A 22239-nucleotide genomic window follows, 5' to 3' on the forward strand; every position below is an offset into this window, starting at 1 on the left:
GTGGCATTCAGAAATCAATAAAGAAAGAAAAGAAGGAAAAAACGATAACCACAAAAATACCTTTCAAATGAATGACAGTTTTGGGATCCTTGACGCTGTTAAAAATCACATCTTCAAAAAGAAAAGAGGAAAACCTTTCAAAATGTTCAATCTTAAAATCTTCCTGTCTAAGTGCAAGTTATTATTCAGTGCTGCTCAAGAGGAGTGAAAAACCCTGATTTGATAATATAATAAAAAAAAAAAAGGCAAAGTAACACAATCAAATTACGGTAAGTACCAGCGGTCCTCCCATTAAACCATATACAAGCATTTCAGATTTAATTGAAACATTAAAACCTTCAAATATTACTACTCCTATTTTTATTTACACAAACTGTTGAGACATCCATTTAAGCCATGCTGTGGGGTGAATAATAAATAACCTTAGTTTGAACCTCTGAAGCAGGTGTTTCTGTTGATGGCATAGAGGAGTGTCTATAGTAAAAGGCACATCATAGCTACCATTTCATTTGACGTCATTCAGTTGAGGCGTCATTCCGCATCATTGATCATACTTGTACTGTCCGCGTCATCAAAGTTGCGCTGGTAACGTACAGTTGTGTGGAAGCGATGCTTGTTTTTCTGGTATAAGAGGAAGGCGCCAGCAGCGATGATGCAGAGGAGTACAATGATGAAGAAGATCAAAGCCACGGGGCTACCTGGATCTGCACATGCAATATACAACATGTTATGCCATAATGTTCATTTGTTTTAAATTTGCAATGCCACTGAAAACCAAAATGACACATTTCAGGAATTCTTTTTTTTTTTTTATTAACTTAGAATAACTTACTGCGTAAGTGTGCACACCTCTAACCTCATGCTTAGGGTCCAAAAGGGTTGTACCTAGTCTCTTAAAGGGTTAGTTCACCCAAAAATGAAAATTATTTCATTAATTACTCCTTTATGTCATTACCTTCATGTCATTGGTCACCCGTAAGACCTTCGTTCATCTTCGGAACACAAATGAAGATATTTTTGTTGAAAGCTGCTCCATTGGCATTCAGTACATTCCATAACCATAAACACACTAAACACATCGATGCAAAGTCCATGTCATTACAGTGACTGTACAATAATTTGCGACGATTATACAATGCGACAAAAATAGTTTTTGTGCGGAAAAAAAGTCAAAATATTGACGTTATCCACCAAGTTATTGTCTTATTGTCGGCGCTCCTCTTCACTTACGGGTCATGTATCTGAACGGCGGAGCTGCATCATATTCTCACGCATGCGTTCACGTCAATAACTTGGTGGATAAAGTCTTTATTTTGATTTTTGTGCACACAAAAACATTTTCGTCGCATTGTAACATTATTGTACAGTCACTGTAGTGACAAGGACTTTGTATCGATGTGTTTAGTGCGTTTATGGGTCTTGTGAGTGGAAATGTACTGAATGCCAATGGAGGCCTTTCTGAAGCCTTTCTCAGCCATCAGCTTTCAACAAAAATATCTTCATTTGTGTTCCGAAGATGAACGAAGGTCTTACGGTTGACCAAGAACATGAGGGTGAGTAATTAATGAAATCATTTTCCTTTTTGGGTGAACTTACCCTTTAATGAGTCATGGATGTGTTTTGGCCGTAACGTGCAATAAACATGTCTCATTTCCCATTCCCTTTAAAAGCCAGTTTCGCTTTCACCGTGGCGGATGTGCTACTACTGCAAGCGGAAAGACTGAATGCTTTTCCAGAGAGGAATCCTTTTATTTTTAATATTTGAAAATGTTTGTGGTGCTGCATGTCCCTGTGTGTGTAATAAGCAGAGTTCACGTCGTGTACCCGCCTATTGTCGCATATTACTAACATGGCTTTAAAAAACACATATAATATTGACTAGGTTTGTGTTGCTCAATGTTGCTGTAGGCCTCTTGAAAAGCCTCCCTGACCAATTTTCTCTTTGTCGTCTTATCAATTTCGGAGGGACGTCCTGTCCTTGATAATGTCACTGTTTTGCCATATTTTCTCCACTTGTTGATGATGACTGTCTTCACTGTGTTCCATTGTATATCTAATGTCTTTCAACAACGAGATCCCGCTGATACTTCGTAAGCTCTTTGTGGCCCATGGCTCTTGTTGAAGGCATGCTACCAAGATGTCAACATGTCAAAAGTTTTACAAGAACAGCTGAGTTTTATTTGGAGTTAATCAAAGTAATTTCAGGTGAAGACGTGTGTGTGCTATTTCACATGAGCTTGATGATTCGTTTATTCTGAACACAGCCACATACCCAATTATCAACGGGTGTGCACACTGTATGCAGTAAAAGTTTCTTTTTTTTCTCTCTGATAAGTGTCACTTTGTTTTAAGTGGTATTGGATTGGTGCAAAAGTTATGATATAATTAATCTTAGTTTCATTTTTACATCACAAAAACTTCTGAAAAGGCTTTAAAAGGGCTATGTAGACTTTTCATATAGACTGTACTTAAAAAACTGGCAAAATAAATTATGATTTATTTATTTTTTTATATATAAATATGTGTGTGTGTATATATGTATGTATGTATGTATGTATGTATAGTTATATGTATATGTAATTACACACACACACACACACACACACACACACACACACACACACACACACACACACACACACACACACACACACACACGCACACGCACACGCACACACACACACACACACACACACACAATTTTGTATTTACTTGATTGTTTATTATATTTATAGCATATGATTGTGTACATGAATAATAATAATTATTAATTATGATTATATTGTATAAATATTATTGTATTATAAATTATTTATTTGTATATTTTAAACTGCACAAAAAATTAAGGGAACACTTAATCATCACAGTGTCACAAATTATTTTCAATATTTCATTAACTGAGATCAAATGTGTGATTTAAGTGTTCCCTACATTTTTTTGAGCAGTGTATATTTATTTATCAATTATTTTAACTTTACTGAAAATTATTATTATTACATTTGAGATTTATTGCCTATTATTATTGATTATATGTATATTATGAGCCCTTTTCAAGACAGGAAGATTTTGAGGACTCACGGGCAGGTGCTTTGCAGACGATTCGGCTGCGGCTGTTCGAGCAGCTGGCTTTGGTCCAGATGCCGTTGCTGGAGACCATGACTGCGCAGATCTGCGATGTCAGCTCTAATTGCGGCCCTGATTTCGCATCCCAGCTAGAGAAGTCCAGTTCACTGCCGTCCTGCCAACCTGTGGGCTTACCTTAGAGGAAGCAAAGATTTACAGAGCTGAAAAAAGTCTACAAATTTGATTTCTTCTATTTTTGTCTTAGAGATCTTATTTGATCTCTTCTAAACATTTCCATTTTTACACTGTGTAATTTAATGATTCATGCTGAAATATATAACAAATATATGACTAAAAAAAGTCTTAAAAAGGGACATGGTGGGCTTGAATGTAGATCAATCATTATTCTACCTTTGGAGTCAATGTTGAGCGCCAGCCACACTCGGCTGGTGATGGAAGGGTTCTTATTTATATAGGTGGAGACAAAATCATTCTCCTCTTTACTCTTGATGGTTAACAGGTTGGACGAAGAATCTGCCAGTAATAAGGGAGAAATACAAGATGTTGTTAGACACTTTCATGTTGATTTTGAATGGATTTTGCAGAATTTTGTGATTATGTTAAAGTTTGATTTTGAGAAACTAGGCCTAAAACAAGGTTAAACATAACAGTAACCATGTAAAATGCCTAGTCTTAGTCTCACAGAGTCTGTTCACCCACCAGCTGATGCTTATTGCACAGAAAAATGTCAAGAGCTGGCGGAGGGCACACGATTTTATCCATACAACCACTGGTAGAATAGCCTGGATGCCAGCCGAACTCAGCCCGCCCACAACATATAAGCGTGGGCAGTTTGGTCTGGACTTGATCCATAAAGGAGTGATTATGCCCGAACAGAAACTGTTCGGACCAATGAAATCATCAGGGCGGGCTTTAGACGATGACGGACAGATGATAAACAGTAACATAATCATGCACGTCAAATGCACTTGGATTAAAATTTACATTTATAGGTCTATATATCACATAATAGTCACTTCAACAAGCAGACATGGAAAACAACCTGCGGAACAACACAGTTGTCAAATGTCAACAGAACTCGACTGCACTAAAATTATGCGCCATCTCCGTTGCTCTAATTGGTTGTAGGTCTATTCAATTGATGTCTTTCCTGGTTCGTTGAAACACGCTCCATAATCACAGCCCAATGGAGCACTATCAGACTCATATTCTGACTAGAATTGAGTATGACCACGTCAGGCTACTGGTAGAAACCTTGTCACAATTATTTGGGTGTTTTATCACGTAGCCCTATTATTGTGGTAACCTTTCATTTCAGATATGCCCCTAAATTTGTCTGGCTATCACCAGACCAAGGTCAATTTAAGATTGAACATTGTTCTGGGGAGTCTGCGCTGTATTTTCTACTGCAGAAGAGGTGTGATCAATGAGCATTATTTGAATGACTCTACGCAATTGGATAGTCCTTCAACCAATCAGACCACAAGAGGCGTGATCAAAGAGCAACGACCCATCGTTTCTCTATCTGTCATCGTGTTAAATCCGGCAATAGCGCGACAGGTGGATAAGCCAGTATCTGATTAGTTCCCGCAAAAGTGTAACAAAAGCATTAGAAATTAATTTACAGGTTTCCACACTGAGTTGAAGGGCGAAATCAAATCACCAGCAGATCAGGCTGGGTTTACCCAGTCTACCCCTAAATAGCATGTAAAACAACACAAACTGTGGCCATTTGCATGTGCGTTGTCGCTTCCTGTCTAATCAAGCCCGAAAAAGCTGCAAATTGAATGTGACACTAGGTGAAAGTTTCTAAAGACACAGCAATACAGTATAAGTACACTCACCCAGATTCTGACACACATTCTTGGCACTCTCCATGTTAAAGACAGTGTAGTTGTGCACGTCGAAAGCATAACAGTGATCTTTAAACAGGACCCAAGAGGTCTGAGCATCACTTTTAGGACAACTGCTGCTAGACTGAGAAGAGAGACTAGCACTAGTTCCTGGAAGAAGAAAAAATGAAAGAGAAACCAGTTTCAGACTGATCTCTTCAGAACATTGGTTTGTGTTGTGTCATTGCATGCTTGTCTTGCCTTCATTGATGTGGTTGTAGCAGATGGCCCCTTCTTGGGCTACATAGCAGCTGACAGATGACCAGGTGCCTTTGGAGTCAATGAATACACACTTTTCCTCAGAGTCACGGCCTTTATCTAAAAATCCATCTGGTTTGAATTTTACCGCGGTCCCATCTGACCACTCAAAGGGCCATCCGCTTACCTAGAGAAAGAGTCAAACAAATTCATGATAACAATTGAGAGTGAAAGATTGAGCTCACAGTTAATAACTGCTGCCAATTGTTACTATTATTACAAAAACAGTGTACATCTTGTTTGGAAAGGCCAATCCACAGTGAAAAGCCATCCCTTTTGGCGATCAGCGCCATTTTGTCGTTAGTCTTTTTGTCACTAATGCTGGCAAGATGGCCTCCATTGCTGCCACACGCTTGCAGTGCCTGAAACCAGTCCATTTTCTTGGCCACTCGACGGTAGCTTATGCCATCCGGAGTGTTAACGTCAACCACACCCTTCATGAATTCATCTTTGGGATCTGTAAAATATGTTTTTGTAAGTTGACAAATAACATGCAACGTCAAGAATTTTGGCTTCTATTTATTTATATAGACATAAGGGATGTACCAGCATTTTTTTTATTCAGCAAGGACTGACACTTATAATGCTCACTAAATAAATGCTGTTCTTTTGAACTTTCAATTAATCAAAAAATAGCATCACAATTTCCACAAAAAAATTACCATGAAATCAAAATTGACATTTCTTATTTTTTTAAATAGAATACTGAATTTATCTGTTTGCATAATTATAATATTATTTTTTTTAAATGTACCCTCGTAATCTTCAATCAAAATATATTTCCCTCCCCCCTGAGGCGACATTTCTTCTCTGATGAGAGCAGGACAACCTGTCACTCACACGGAAATCACAGCAATAGATCCAATGTTATAATCAATTCCCCATGGGGAAAAAATATTGTTGGAGAAGCTGTTTCACTCTGATTTGTTATAATAAGGAAGACAAATCACATCTTCCGTTTCATACCGACTTTAAGCAGCACAACTGTGTTCAACTTTGATAATAAGAAATCACAGGCTTTGCCATCACTGGATTAAATTACATTTTTAAAAATCTAAGTTTTCTTACCTTTTTTAAAACAGTTGTACATTTTAAATGTATACATCAAATGTGAACATAAATAAAAGTTTGTTTTGTCTGTGTTTCATAGTACACTAGCATACTGACCCTCCAAAGCTACAAAAATACTATTTACACTTTATAATAAATAAATAAATACATTTGTCTCTATATTTCAAGTAGCTGTTTTTTAATTGATATGAGCATGCATACTAATGATAAAAAAATTGAAACTAATTGATTGTTAAGTGATAGATGAATTATTTCTGTCATTTCAATTGCTGTTTTTTTCAGTTTTAAGGCTAAATAAAATAAAAAATATATTAAAAAAAATGTGTATTTAAAGTTTAAAACAAGCTGAAAACTTATTGGTGTTGCTTTACCATGATCAATCTTGCACACAACGATACTTCGCTGTTTGAAGGCATTAAAAAGACGTTGGTTTGTTATTGTTTCCCACTCTCCAATCATGTTGAGGCCAGCCATGAAGGGCTCTGTGATGTTTGGTCTTTCACCATATTTCCAGTTGGAGAACTGCACATTGCTGCCATCTAGCCATTTCAGCTGCTCATCTAAAACAAAGACATACCAGAGGGCAAAAATTAACAGCTACAGTATTTGATACTTTCTTACTCAATACATTTTTCCCCATAAAGTCAATGCTAGTTGGCAAAAGTCAGAGCCAATCTGCAGATTTTGGGAAGTCAGAGTTCCCAACAGATTCCACAGAAAATTGTGTATTGTATGATGGGCATAAACTCTTTTTAGATTCGGACTATGATTCTATTGAGCCGAATTTAGAAAACATTTTTTTTAATTGTGATGCATCTCATAGCAAAAAGGCGTATGTTTCTGCAGGAGTTTAGAATTACCTGAAAGTCTGGTAGTGTGTGATGCCCAGTTTTCTCTATAACCATTTACAAAGTCAGCAAATGTAACATGCCTAGTGTTTTAAAATCAGTTAAGATTAAAATTGTGAATCTGATAATTGGCTATTATTATAACACAACTGACAAGATTGAACTTTAAGGGCCCTATTTTAACAATCTGAGCACATGGTCTGCGCATGGCGTAGGTGCACTTAGGGTGTGTCTGAATCCACCTCTTTTCTAGTTTAATGACCTAGTCTCTAAATTAGTCATGGGCGTGTTTTGGGCGTAACATGCATTAAACCAATCAGAGTCTCATTTCCCATTCCCTTAAAAAAAAAATTGTTGATCAATGGCACAGTTGTTTTCAGTTGCCAACAATGCGTCTGAACACACCTCGTTTTCAGACCAGCACGCCCATGAGCGAACAGATGGGCGCAAGTGCATTTACTATTTAAACAACATGGTGCTGGATGTGAAAATGGTAACGGTGTCAGGCTGAAACTAGCAAAAAAATACGCCGGGTGTATGATAGGGCTCTACGAAGTGATCATCTTACCTGTCTTGCTTTTGTTCATTCCCAGCCACACAAACGTCACCAAGCTTTTGAACGGCTGCAACTGCTGCCTGATGAAATCATTCTCAGCCTCATCACGAATGGTCAGGATTTCTCCATACCCAGCTAAAAATACAAGCAAGATTACCATGAAACATCATGAAATTCAGATATGTCAGGTAATGCTCCTTTGAAATCATTAAACATCTGCATGTTGCTTCGACCATGGCTGAAAGTTGCTGTTTCTACATACCATAAACTTTGAAAAGTTTGTTCTTAACTTAGAATAGTTCATCTAGTATTTTAAATCTTAGATATGATGAAGAACCATCCGTACCAATGGTCCTGCAGATCTGCGGCTCACTGATGTCGTCGCTGCCCCACCTGGAAGACCCTAACAGCAATGTGTAACAGTTCTTCCTAAACCGGATCCAGTTCTGTCCATTGCTTTTGTGGGGACATGAGACTGAATCCACTTCAGGAGTGACGGTCTTATCTGTTATGGACAAATGCATTTTAAAGCAAAAGATATATGTGTAAATAATGAAAAGCAGTCATTATTAGATAAGGTCACATAGGTAGCAGTTAGCATTTATGACATATGATCCTCACTGTGTGGGATGTGGCAGATCACTCCTGAAAGCTCTTCTTCACATTCGGTGGCCTTCCAGAAACCATCAGTGTCCAGATACACACAGGCCCCTTCCATGGCTTCAGAGGGCCAGCGGTTGAACTCGGTGTGGCTGTGGTCTGTCCAGTGGTAGTGCTCTCCGTCCTTGAATAAATGCAAACCCTAATCAAGTACAACTGTTCCAGTATGTAATACACTACTGTTAAAAAGTGTAGGGTCCGAAATATTCTTTTCATTAATACTTTTATTCAGCAAGGATGAATTAAGTTGATCAAAAGTGACCATGGTTCAAAATCTGATGACGCCTCTAAAATATAGTTTGTTGAAAAAAAACGTGTAAAATAGACAGAGTTTGGCCAACGTGTTTCTGTCGATGGATATGCATTCTGGCTTGCCAAGATGATCAAACAAATGTGGACAAAACAGTCATTCTTTGTAAACTTAGTGCGATATGGTCTAATTATAACCAATAATTTACGGTGTCATCAGCCGGGTGTTGATAGTGCACTAGCGCCGGTGAGAACTGAACAGCTCACGTTGCTATCAGTGTTTAAACTGAACTCATTTTAGCCTTGCCAATTTAAACATTCATGTGGAAGAAGACGTGAATGAAAACTCATACGTGAAGATTTGTGTGCCCACTCATCCGAAGCGCACACACACACAATAAATCCATGTCTCAGACACAAATACTGAGTTCTCTTTTAAGTCCAGCACTTGAATGGACAAATTCAAACCCAAAAAAGTATGTCAACATGCCAGTCTTGGCAAGCATTCTGGCAAACATAGTGTGAATTTAAACAGTCAAGAAAGACAACACATGTGTATCATTGTTTTTGATCTGCGCATTATGTCTTAGGGCCATATTTACTAAACAGGGCAAATTAGCATGAGCGTGCAATTCCCAAAAAGCGCCGAAAGGAGTGAAAAGTTCTACGTGTGATCTACTGATGACACGCAAATTAAAGAACACAGACACAGCCGGATCATTTTTATAATGACCAACACAATCTATCAGTTAGCGTCTGGCAGAGGTGGACAGTAACTAAGCACATTTACCAGAGTACAGTACACTTTTTGAGTATTATTTTTTCTGGAAACTTAGGACTTCAACTTCACTACATTTGAAAGACAAATATAGTACTTTTTACGCCACTACATTTCTATCAAGGTCAAGTCGAAAGACGTTTCTGTAGAAGCTTTGAAGGTCAGTGGATGATTTTTTTTCTTCTTTAAAAGGTGTTTGGGTTTTTTGCAGAAAGCCTATCAGGAATCACTCTTGTAGGGTCACGTGAAGTTCAATGATTTCCCAGCATTTTTTAAAAGTAATTTATAGTTTATAGCAAAATGGAAGACGACGGATGTCAAAATATTAATTTTGGCAAGTATTCACATAAACAAAGTTGATTATGTCTAAAGTGAAGGTAAACAGTTGGGAGAATATCAGATGTGTATCAGTGTATTGGATCCGTGCATCCGGCCTTAAAGTGGCAGCGCTTCGTAAAGAGCTTTGTAACTTATATACAAATATTTAAATTAGTTTAAGTTAGTCATATGCTAGCATGTCAGATGGAGAATCACTGACTGGCTTGAACCATGATGGCAAAGTGTGCATTTATACAACGATAATAAAATAATGCTTTGACATAAAAAAGGAAATTTACTTTTTACTTGAGTACTTTTGAAAACAAATACTTCTGTACTTTTACTTAAGTAAAAATCAGTTTTAACAACTTTCACTTCTAACAGAGTAATATTTGACCAGTAGTACTTTTACTTTTACCCAAGTAATGAAGTTGTGTACTTTGTCCACCTCTGGCGTCTGGATTAAGACATGCATTTTTTGGATAGCAAATAATGGCGAAAAATACTAGTAAATTGAAAAAGATCAAACCTTATTTAATCACATTGTGCGATTTATTTAAATACTCTCCTCCCATACATTTTGTCTGAAAGGGAAACTCCAAGGTCAAAAAATAACTGTCCACACCTTTTCAGCACTAATTCTTTTTTGCCTGTCTATAGTAAATCCTGACAGTAGTTTTTTAATGCCAAAAGAGGGTTTGTGCTGGCACAAGCTGTTAGTAAAACTGGCCCTATATGTGACAGTAGCCTAATATTCCTGCTGTCTGTGTTTTTAATGTTAATCAAACAACAAACAACAAGGAAACCACTTACTGCTAGCTTCTGTAACTTTGATAATTCTACTGTGTAGATTAAATGCAATGTTATTTTACATTTAATTACTTTATTCAATTTTCTGTACCTGAAAACAATTGTATCTTTGCTCTATTGTATTTATTTGTGCTGTTGCTTGTAGTTTGATAATTTTTTCTTATCTTTATTTGTCTTTATCTTTATTTGACAATAGTCCTTTTTTCCCTGAACATAGCACATACTGTACCAAAACCATGACCTTAAAGGTGCACTATGCAACTTTCCGTCCACTGGAGAGCGCCTATTCAAAACAAATGCATAGTTTGATGATGCAAAGTTTGAGCGCAGCATCTTGGGAGATGTGGTCTTCACATCACAGCCGGTGGAAAATAGGACTCAGGCAGAAATCACGTTCATGCATGCGGTTATTAACATTACTGTAGGGTAAAGCAGAGCAGGAACGAGTGTTGTAGACCTGAGCACAGCTGCTGAAGCGATTGTTAAACAAATACCCGCCTCGCGAATACCGGGACTTTTATTATGACGGGACGGGACACAGTCGCCGGGCACCTGCACTGATCCGCTCTTCCGGTTATGATTATGAGGTAATGCAGCTCTGTTTATCATATTAGATACATTTAAGTGTGTTTAAAATGATGTTATGATGTTATGACGTTACTCCGTGCGTTCACTCGTTCACACTGCTAAAAGTAAAGCGCTCCTGCCAAATAAATAGCGAACCCGAGGGTAGCGCAGATATGACGCAATTGACAGGCGACTCCCTCAAACGCTATGCTGAAATGTCCCGGTCCTTAGTTAAAATAGCAATTTTCCCACAATTTACAAATAGTTGGAAACATCTGGGATATTGTAGGTACTCAACTGAACAAAATATATAACACCGGCCTAGTGGTTTTTGGATATTTTACTGCAAAAATACTACATAGTGCACCTTTAAAAACATGCTAAAAACTGTTACACCCCTAGTCAACAGTATAATTATAAAAGTAACTACAGAAATTAATAATTATAGTATAATAGTATAATGATAAATTACTTTTAAAATAATTTTTATTTACAAGTACAATGTAAAATACATAATAAGTGCATTGTATCAAATTATTAATTTAAATGTACACGATAGTATAATTATTTTAATAATACTTCATAATATTACAGTTTACTGTATTTTATTATCAAAGAAACGCAGCCTCGCTGAGCATGAGACTCTAAAAAAAAAACTTTTGACTGATAGTGTGTGTGAGTTTCACTCACATCTTCACTGAAGAGTCCAATCCAGAGTGGCCGTCCTCTTCGGGAAACCTGCACTGTAAGCACCGCTTGGACATATGCGCTCGGTATGCTGGCTAAGTCCATATTGTTGTTCCGACACAACTGAAGAGCTTCTGCCCATGTTAAATTGTCCTGCTGTACCACCTTAAATGTATGATTATGAACCGTGAAGTCATCCTCAGGCTTAGGCACCTCTGTTTTATCTGGGAAATTGTCAGCTGGAAGTTAATCAACAGAACGCTTTTTCATACAACACACAGATGACGGAGACAGTCGCTGGTGGTTCATACTTGCGTAATGCTGGCAGATGCTGAGATTCTGCCGGTCAGAGCAGGAGGTGTAGTCCCAGGTGCCTATCATGTCAGAATGATCATCATTGTACATGTAGGCACAGAGCTCCAGGGAGTCTTGTTCAAACGTCTGCCCAGCAATTCAAGAAGGAGAAATTAAGTCAGATTAAGTGTATTATGATTACTATATGGCCTGAAATGTTTTTAAATAAAATTCAGAATGAAAGGTTTGCTTATGATATTAAAACTAAAGCCAAATGAATACATGACATAAAATGAAAACATGTATGACACATATGAGTTTCATTCGTCCATTAAACCAAAAAAAAAGAAAAAGATGTTTTGGGGAATGTTCATGATGCTCTTTTCCATACAATGAAAGTGAATGGGGACTGAGGCTGTCAAGATCCAAAAATAACAAAAATGTTCTTGCATGTTCTAGTTATCGTATGACTTCAGAAGACCATTACGTGTATGATGGCTCAATATCACGTATTATGGTTCCATTAAAAAGATTATGGGCCCTATCTTGCACCCAGCGCAATTGACTTTGTACACCGACGCATGTGTCATTCCAAAGCGCGCTTTTCCCTCCACAGAAGCACGTCACTAAACTAGTGAATTAACTTGCGCTCCCTGGGCGGTTCAGCGCAAAAAAGGAGGCGTGTTCCGGCACAAACAATCCCTGGTGCTATTTGTTGTTACATTAAACAATCGCGCCACTGACCAGAAAAAACCTAGTCTAAAGTCAGTGGCGCGTTGCACGTTGTTCATTATGCTATTTTAAGGGCGCATGCTTGACAATAATGTATAGCGTGCACAACGCGCATACACTTTGCTCATGTAATCTACACAGATGCAACAGTTATTTTTGTTACACTAAAAAAATATTAACACATGAGATGACGGAAATCATTGTGGTGTGCCACGAAGATGTGAAAAAAATAGGCATAAATCTAGCTTACAAATTATTCAGGCAAATTGTAGTAATTAAGGATCAGACCTGTTTGCCCAATAGTGGCAAGACATCTATGTTTCTCCCATCCCTATACAACACAACTTCTCTGTCTTCCACTGCTCTTACAAGAACATCAGTCTCCTCGGCTGTGAACCGCTCCTGGCGTGCGCCTGATAAATACGCCATAATAAGAGCAATCCATAATGGAACTTGCGCACCTGCTTTTAAAGGGAATGTTGGATGACGCTCTGATTGGTTTATTCACGTTACGCCCAAACCACACCTATGAATAATGAAGCTACTTCAGACCAACTCATTTTAGATTTGCGCCGGTTGCAAGAGCCATTTGTCCCGCTGGGAAAATAGCAACAGCGCCGAGACCCGCCCACAAAGTTACTTGCGCTTCGCGCTTTGACACTTGCGTTTCAGATCGTTAAAATAGAGCCCTATGACTTGTATATATTTTACTTTTTTTTTTTTTAATGGGACAATGCTGTATTTATTTGATCGAAAATCCAGTAAGCATAGTAATATTATATAATATTATTACAATTTAAAATAACCATTTTCTATTATAATATACAATATATAATTAATATTTTATGGCAATGCTTAATTTTCAGCTTCATTACTCCACACTATCCTTCAGAAATTATTCTAATATGCTGATTTGCTGCTCAAGAAAAGTTTATTATCATTATCAATTTTGAAAAAATGTTGTGCTTCTTGTAATATCTTTGTGGATACGTGAAACAGTTTTCACTCATAATTTTAAAATAGAAATCTTTTGTAACATTATCAATAATGTGATAATGCATCTTTGCTATAATTGCATTATTTTGGGGGTAAACCATCCCTTTAAAGAACAAGGTAGTCTTTCTTTGTAAATGTGTTATTCTAAAGATGTTTTTATAAAATTATAAACAACTCTATTCTCTGTATAATCCACCACATGCTGAAACTAGTGTACACTGTTAACCACATGCCGAAACTAGTGTACACTTTGTGATGAACAATATAATTTACAGTATAACTTTCAAAGCAGATGGACACTTGCATTGATGAATATGGGTCGTAACTGGCCATGCAGGAGAGGATTGAAGTTCAGATATGTAACTGGCGAGTTGTCCACCCACTGAGTGTCATGAAGCTTGAACTTCAGACCAATCCAGACCTTCTGAGGTTGCCCAGGCAACTGCGGTAACATTGTTGTGATGAAATCTAGTTGGAGGCAAGATCCACAGGATGGAAAGTTGTTAAGTGTGCTAAATATGTTTTATATTTAAATATGTTCTTGGGTGTATTTTAATGCTAAAAAAACAAAAAACAAACCCTGTTCGACTTGGTCAGATATGGTAGGCATCGTGCCTGTCAGTCGTGTGCAGAACTCATTGGCTTCTTTGAAGTTTTGGAAATATGACTCATCTAAAACCCTGTAGCACTGCAATGCACATATAAAGTAATATTATAAAAAAAAAACAGATGTTCGAATTTCAAAAGATGTGATTGGCTGTGCGTGCATGTCAGACCTTGTCTTTGAAGTGCTTGGAATTGCCCCCACATGGGGTGCCTGGTGTGTGCGGTTCTGGGGTTCCTTTCTCTGCAGAAGTCACATTCAGGGTCTCACACACAAACGGCTGTCTTTCATAACAGCTTCCGGGGAAACCTACAAAGAAAAAAAAGAAAATAATAAATCATAAATCATAACTGTTTCTATCAGTTCAAAGAGATATTATTCCAAATTATACATTTTAGAAACATTTTCTTATCTTATAAAAATAATTTGGTCTTTCTTATCCTCTATTATGAAAGAAATTAAAATGCTTTATTGGCTTTTCTTGTATAAAATGGACCTTATAATGATATAATGGCACTAATAAATAGTAACATTCAGGAGAGGTCATTTTTAGGTAGTGTGCCTGGAAGAAAAATTATAATTATTATAATAAATATTATTTATTTAAATTTGATTTACGAATTTGGTAAACACTTTTATGACTAATATTGCATTCAAGGTAGAGATTAACATTTGATCATTTATTGCTTTCCCCAGGAATCGAACCAGTGACCTTGGTGTTGCTAGCTCTGTGCTCTATTATTTATACTATTTATTTAAATATTTATAGTAGAATGGCGTGATGTATGAATATAAAAAAGCCAAAAATAGCAAAGACCAATTATTTTATTACAGAAAGCATTAGGGCAAATGGCTTTACACTAACTGCTACAAAAAACTCCTGCTTATAAGCATCATGTTCTTGCAAAGTAAAGACAATTGTTTGATATCCTGTGGCAAAGAGGTTTTCACACTTGGCATGTCTGGTTCAATTAAAACAAACCCTGGTGCGACTGCTCAGTTCATTTGATTCATTCGAACACACGTGAACGCTGCCGCCTGAACCCTGGTGCGCCCCAAACGTTGGATGGATGCAACCCAGCAGACAGCATTGTTTTGGGTATTCGGTAAGTTCCGTTGTGAAGTATACATAATAAAAGCTGACCAATCAGGTTTAACATATCCCTTTGCCTTTAGGTTTGGTGTTAAAATGACAATGTGAAAAATAAATGATAATTTTTTTGTGTATGGATCAAGTGAATCGAACTAGAAGTGTGATCACACCCTAAAAGTCTTATGTCTGGGTTCATAGACAGGGCTTAGATTAAGCCAGGCTTAGGCCTTAGTTCAATTAGGACATTAAAGTAGATTTTATAAGAGTGCCTTATAAAAAAAATTATGGTATGCATCTTGAGAAAAAAAACAAAAAACAATGGGACTGATTTATTTTAATATATGTTAGAGCAAGTTGCTTTTAGTTTAAAACAGCTCAAACATGCATTTTATTCTGGGACTAGCTTAAGCCCTGTCTGTGAAACCAGGGATTAATGTTTTATAAAATTGATACTGACATTTAGTGGACTTTTTTTCTACCTCATGGTCAGAATAAATGTCAACAGGGCAATTAAAAAAAAAAAAAGGGGGGGGGGGGGTGGAAATCACTGGGCTGACCAAGGAAGAAGTGATTCATGGGTCTTATGACATTCAAGGGAATTTCCATTGTGCAACAACCAGGGAAGCCATTTGAATGAGCCATGAAACATCTTCAAATTAAAAACAGGTCAAGCTGCACCAAGATAAAATCTGCAAGGTGTTGACATTTCTTTAGGAATAAACAATGAGACTCTCATACCAGGTTCAATAGCAAAAGGAGTGATAGAAGTGCATCTGCCGAGGAAGGCTGCATGATAGTAGCGAATAGGGCTGAACCTGCAAGCAAGCACACACACACACGTTAAGTTTCCATGTCTTATGGAGACTTTTGTTTTGCCCACCCTGCGTATATATCTATATATCTGTATGTGTGTGTGTGTGTGTGTGTGTGTGTGTGTGTGTGTGTGTGTGAGACATATAAGCTATGTTTAAAGATACCTCCTTATTGTAAATACATTCATAAATGATAAATAAAAGAGAGGTTCATGTCTGTAATTGTGGTTTAGATAAGATATCATAAAACAGAACTTACAAAAAGGGAACATGACCAGGACCACGGTAACGAAAGTCTGCCCACCACTTCCCACTCTCTTGTCCTGAATGCTACAGCAAATCATTCAAATTAGATTCATTACAGGCTGATTTAAACAATCACATATGATATTTACATACTTAGTCATATCATCAATTACCCCAAAGATCTCTACTTGCTCTACTTGTGTACATACAGGGTTGTGACTTACAAAATTGCCAGCAGAACATTTAAAAAAGAACAAATAATTGATTTGCTTAATTTTTGATACACTAAGTATATAAAAACTGTATGATGGTTATAGTCATTTCTATCGACCACCCATAGCCAAGAGTTGCGATAATACGAACACAACTTCCACGTGCATTTAGGTTTTGGCAACAGGTAAAATGGCAAGGTAAAAGGTAAAATTTGTGATTAATGAATAATTTGAATATTTAGTAATATTATTGATCTCACTGCACTGACACAGTCGATGGCACCACTGTTTTTTGCAGAGCTGCTTTGTAGCTGATTTGACTATTTAACTGAATTTAATCAGCATTGAACTTTACACTGTTATTGAACTGAGTAAACAATGAACTGACTTGAGCTGAATAATGACACTATTGTCTTTTTGAAAAGTTTGCATCATTGATAATTTGTTCCTGTTTATCCCCTAAGCTGCTTTGAAACAATCTGTATAGAACCTGAAATGACTTGGTTATCATGATATTATTTTAATACTATTTATTTAAATAAAGTAAATTTGCAGACAGCTTGGTTCATATTTGGTTCAGTAGACTACTGTTCAAAAGTTTGGGGTCAGATTTTTTTTTTTTTAAATAAATTCATACTTTAAAGGGATAGTTCACCCCAAAATTTAAAATGTGATGTTTATCTGCTTAGACCCCATTGACATGCATTATATGACCAACAGTTGGAGTTAAAAATCTTAATTTGTGTTCTATTGAAGAAACAAACACACCTACATCTTGGATGCCCTGGGGGTAAGCAGATAAACATCAACTTTCATTTTTGGGTGAACTATCCCTTTAATTCAGCATGGATGCATTTAATTGATCAAAAGTAACAGTAAAGCCATTTACAATGTTACAAAAGATTTCTATTTCAAATAAATGCTGTTCTTTTGAACTTTCTTTTTTCTTTCTTTTCCAGAAAAAATTTATCACAGTTACCACAAAAAAAATTTAGGCAGCATAACCACTTTAAAGTGTGAAAAAAATAATAAATGTTTCTTGAGCAGCAAATCATCATATTAGAATGATTTATGAATGATCATGTAACACTGAAGACTAATTATCCTAAAATACATTAAAATATAAAACATTTATTTGAAATTTCAATATTATTTCACAATATTGCTAGCATGACGTCGTCATACTCCCATTCTAGTCAGAATATGAGTCTGATACTGTTCCATTGGGCTGTGATTACGGGGCGTGTTTCAACCAAAGAAAACTCCTCTGCACTTAATTGGATAGACCTACAACCAATCAGAGCAACGGTGTAAGTGACGTGTGTTGAGCGACGCATAGTTGTCAACAGAACTCACCTGCACGCATGTACAACAAGAAGATGAGTGTAAACTCATCTTGTAAACAATTTTTTCGGTGTTGTAAAAAGAATTTCAGGATACACAGAGTACTTACCAACATGATCATCATTTTAAAGAGAAATAGTGAAGGTGAATGCATATATGAACAAGTTCTCCGTTTAAGATTAGAATGAATTCAACTCAGGATGATTACGTTACTGTTGATCATCTATCCATCATCGTATAAAGCCAGCCCTAACAATTTGATTGTCCCGAACAGCTCTCGTTCGAGGATAGTTGCTCCACAACGGATCAATTCCAGACCGAACTTCCCGACCTCAAGTGTTGTGGGACTACAAGACTACAATATTGCTTGTTTTTTTTCACTGTATTTTCAAACCTTTGTAAGCATTAGAGAATAAAAAATAAAAAATAAATACCGACCACAAACCTTTGAATTTTAGTGTATTTATTGAATACATTTGTAAAATCATTTTAAAGAAGTTAAATTAATTTTAAAATAACCATTTACTTTACTTTTTAAACAACAACAAAAGATTAAAAGAAAACGTTTTTAGCTACTGTTTTGTGTTCAATCTATGTATAAAGAAACTTTTTTATTGTTTACTTGTGTTGCAATTTTTTAAGACCTCACAAACAGTTACGCTACCACGTCTACCACCTTTGGTACTGTACCTGAAAAAGATGTTCCTGAAGGTGGCGGACAGCATTCATGCCGGCGGGTGCTGCGAGTTTGCTGTTGTTGCTGCTGCAGTACAACATGGCCTCATCAAAGGACAATTTTGGCTCTTTTACAAACCAGAACTCCTGGCCGTCTATAAACACTGATGTGTTATGGTGCCCATCTGTTAGTAGTGAAACACAATATGTCACTGATTTCCACACAAAATAATGACAATCCACAAAAAAGTATGCCTTTAAATGAATGCTCTACCTGGGTTGTACCACTCTGGTGTTTTCGGCGTTTGACCTAAAGAATGATGCAAACACCATGAAAGCACTATATGGTTTTTGCTAAAAACATATTAATTAGACACCGTTTCAAACCTGTATGCAGTTATTTTATATTTCTGAACGTACTTGTTTTTGGTTTACTCTATGTAAGCAGTATTAACTAAAACTATAATCTATACTTTGCCAGGAAGTAGTCTTAAGTGTTGGGTGTTGTTTACCTCGTGGTATCTGACACACCCATTCCAGTTTGGCGTCACAGTGAAAGGTGCTGGGATAAAAAGGCCGTGAAAGAACATTATGAACCAGGAGGAAGAGAAACGGCTTGTAGGTTCCCTTCAAAGTCTGATGATATAACACACAAACACAAATATAGTAATAATTATCACAAATTGTCTGAATTCCAAATGACCTTTAATTTCTACAGTGTAACATCTACTTTTCAGGTATTTCTTGTTGTCAGTTTAATGCCTCTGATATGTTTTTGAGTATTTAAATCTTGTTTGAGGAAAATCCATCGATCGGTTTTATTTCCCATCTCTCTACTCCCAAACAGAAGGCGGAGGCCATATGTAGGTCATGCTGTAACTATTATAGATTACTGATTATTGACTGGGTGTTGTTTGCCAACGGTGATAGGCTGCTTTGTGTCAATTACTGCCCCCTCCTCAACATTTACACACCACAATGAAACTGAAATATCAACCTCACATATTAATGAACTCTAACCCAGTAATTATGTCATGTTTGAATTACATAAGTTACACTATAATGTAATTTTAATGAAAAAATAATAAAATAATTTTAATTAGTTCAATGTAACTAATTAAATTGAACTTAATTAGTTCAATGTAAGTTGCATAACCAAAAATTATATCCTTTATCACTATTTTAGCTTTAACATTAAAATATTAGTTTTTTGTAAGTAAATGCTTATGTGAGGCATTAGATTTCACTAAATTTTATTTAGTTAATGTTTCTTATAATGTTAATGTGACATTGTAGGTTGTTTAAATAATGTTTATTGAATTACTGGTAACACTTTACAATAAGGTCCCATTACGCAGGGTCACACTAAAACTTTGAAATTGTTTTATGATTGTTACGCAATTTTCTGCGCTGGAATTATGTGGAATGGTTTTAAATCTGTTAAAAAGATCTAAGAATATTTTTACAATCCAAATCCACATAGAACAATTTGTTCTTTGAACAAAGCTTGATCTCTATTATTGTAGGCTACATCCACTAAAAGATTGTATTGTAGACAAATCATTAAATAAATAATTTCATATCATTCAACAATAGAGCAATATAAATAAATACTGTTAAAGGGGGGGATTCTGAAATCCACTGCCGCTTCAATACCTACCAAAGTAAATCAATTAACTAATTTTAATAGCTATAAATAAATCATTTTTGTATACAAACTCCTATGAATTCTTAAACTGACAAAAGTCCAATGAAAAACATTTAAATGTTTTCACTGGGCCAACCTTTTTTTAATTTGTAAATATAAGAAAATCTTGATTTTGATGTCTGTAATTTGCACTATATTTGCCAAATGTATTGGGACACCCCTCCAAATCATTGAATTCAGGTGTTCCAATCACTTCCAAGGCCAAAGGTGTATAAAATCAAACACCTAGGCATGCAGACTGTTGTAGGCAACTCAGCCATGAAGTAGTAGACCGCGTCAAATCACAGAGTGGGGTCAGCGCATGCTGAGGAGCACAGTGCGCAGAAGTCAACAACTTTCTGCAGAGTCGATAGCTACAGACCTCCAATGTGTTGCCATCAGATTAGCTCAAGAACACTGCGTAAAGAGCTTCATGGAAAGGGTTTCCATGGTGGAGCAGCCGAATTAAAGACATTTTGGACAATTTCATGGTCCCAACTTTGTGGGAACACTTTGGGGATGGCCCCTTCCTGTTCCAACATGACTGCACACCAGTGCACAAAGAAAGGTCCATAAAGACATGGATGAGCGAGTTTGGTGTGGAGGAACTTGACTGACCAGCAGAGTCCTGACCTCAACCCGATAGAACACCTTTGGGATGAATTAAAGTAGAGACGGCAAGCTAGGCCTACTCGTCCAACATCTGTGCCTGACCTCACAAATGTGTTTCTAGAAGAATTGTCAAAAATTCCCATAAACACACTCCTAAACCTTGAGGAAAGCCTTCCCAGTAGAGTTAAAGCTGTTATAGCTGCAAAGGGTGGGCCAACTCCATATTAAACCTTACAGATTAAAAATGTCATTAAAGTTCATGTGCATGCAAAGGCAGGCATCCTAAAACTTTTGAAAATATAGTGTACTCCAAAAAAGTTAGTACAGATACTAAATAAAAGTGAAAAGATGAGAGAATATCCAAGTTAAACAGTTTTGAAACAGTCCACAATTAGCAGGTGAACTGGTAATAGGTGAGAGTATCATGATTGGGTACAAAAGGAACATCCACCAAAGTATGTCTTTGCAAGCAAACCTGGGTCCATGGCTCACCAAGTTGTGCCAAAATTCATGAGAGAATTGAACAATTCAAAAATCACATTTCCCAATGCAAGATTGCAAAGTACTATATTTCACCAACTATCATACATAATATTGTGAAAAGAATCAGGGAATCCAGGGAAATCTCAGTCTATGTAGGGCAAGGCAGGAGACCCCTGTTGAATGTGCGTGACCTTCGAGCCCTCAGATGGCACTGCATGAGAAACCATCCTGCTACAGTGTTAAAAAATAGCCACATGGGCTCGGGAGTACTTTGGAAAACCGTTGTCACTTAACACCGTCTGCCACTGTATCAAGAAATGCAACTTGAATCTCTGTTACGCAAGGAGAACTCTATACGTCAACTCTATGCAGCGATGCCACTGACTTCTCTGGGCCTCTAAGCTCATCTCAGATTTTAGAGTTCTCAGTCCCAAATACAAAAGGGACCAAGCAGACTTTCATCAGCAACAGGAGCAAACGCAAACATCTATGGTATAGGGGGTGCATCATTGCAAACGGTATGGGTGATATCATATGGTGATTGTTAAACACACAGAACACTACATGATTTCATGGTGAAATGTGTTATTTTTAATGTTAATTTTCAGTGTAAGTTTTCAAATGTAATTTTTTTACTTAATAGTACTGTATGGAAAAGATGATTTTTATGA

At 36.7% G+C, this 22239-nt stretch overlaps 1 protein-coding gene across 2 annotated transcripts in view; it reads right to left on the minus strand.

Annotated features, from left to right (window-relative positions):
• ly75 (lymphocyte antigen 75) overlaps window positions 1-22239 on the minus strand; it is a 41378-nt gene continuing 19139 nt past the window's right edge. For both annotated transcript variants that reach the window (XM_067431381.1, XM_067431380.1), the window contains exons 16-35: window positions 19299-19422; window positions 19061-19096; window positions 18802-18971; window positions 16569-16639; window positions 16236-16312; window positions 14577-14713; window positions 14380-14488; window positions 14105-14268; window positions 12090-12219; window positions 11782-12002; window positions 8331-8493; window positions 8056-8214; window positions 7722-7844; window positions 6677-6865; window positions 5468-5691; window positions 5178-5361; window positions 4929-5087; window positions 3475-3597; window positions 3079-3258; window positions 1-704 (exon numbers count right to left, since the gene is read on the minus strand). In XM_067431381.1, coding sequence (XP_067287482.1) covers window positions 532-704; window positions 3079-3258; window positions 3475-3597; window positions 4929-5087; window positions 5178-5361; window positions 5468-5691; window positions 6677-6865; window positions 7722-7844; window positions 8056-8214; window positions 8331-8493; window positions 11782-12002; window positions 12090-12219; window positions 14105-14268; window positions 14380-14488; window positions 14577-14713; window positions 16236-16312; window positions 16569-16639; window positions 18802-18971; window positions 19061-19096; window positions 19299-19422 — 2916 coding nt within the window. In that variant the 3' untranslated portion in view covers window positions 1-531. The remainder of the gene's footprint in view (window positions 705-3078; window positions 3259-3474; window positions 3598-4928; window positions 5088-5177; window positions 5362-5467; window positions 5692-6676; window positions 6866-7721; window positions 7845-8055; window positions 8215-8330; window positions 8494-11781; window positions 12003-12089; window positions 12220-14104; window positions 14269-14379; window positions 14489-14576; window positions 14714-16235; window positions 16313-16568; window positions 16640-18801; window positions 18972-19060; window positions 19097-19298; window positions 19423-22239) is intronic.

This window comes from Pseudorasbora parva, chromosome 22 (assembly GCF_024679245.1).
Source record: "Pseudorasbora parva isolate DD20220531a chromosome 22, ASM2467924v1, whole genome shotgun sequence".
Classification (NCBI taxonomy): Eukaryota; Metazoa; Chordata; class Actinopteri; order Cypriniformes; family Gobionidae; genus Pseudorasbora; species Pseudorasbora parva.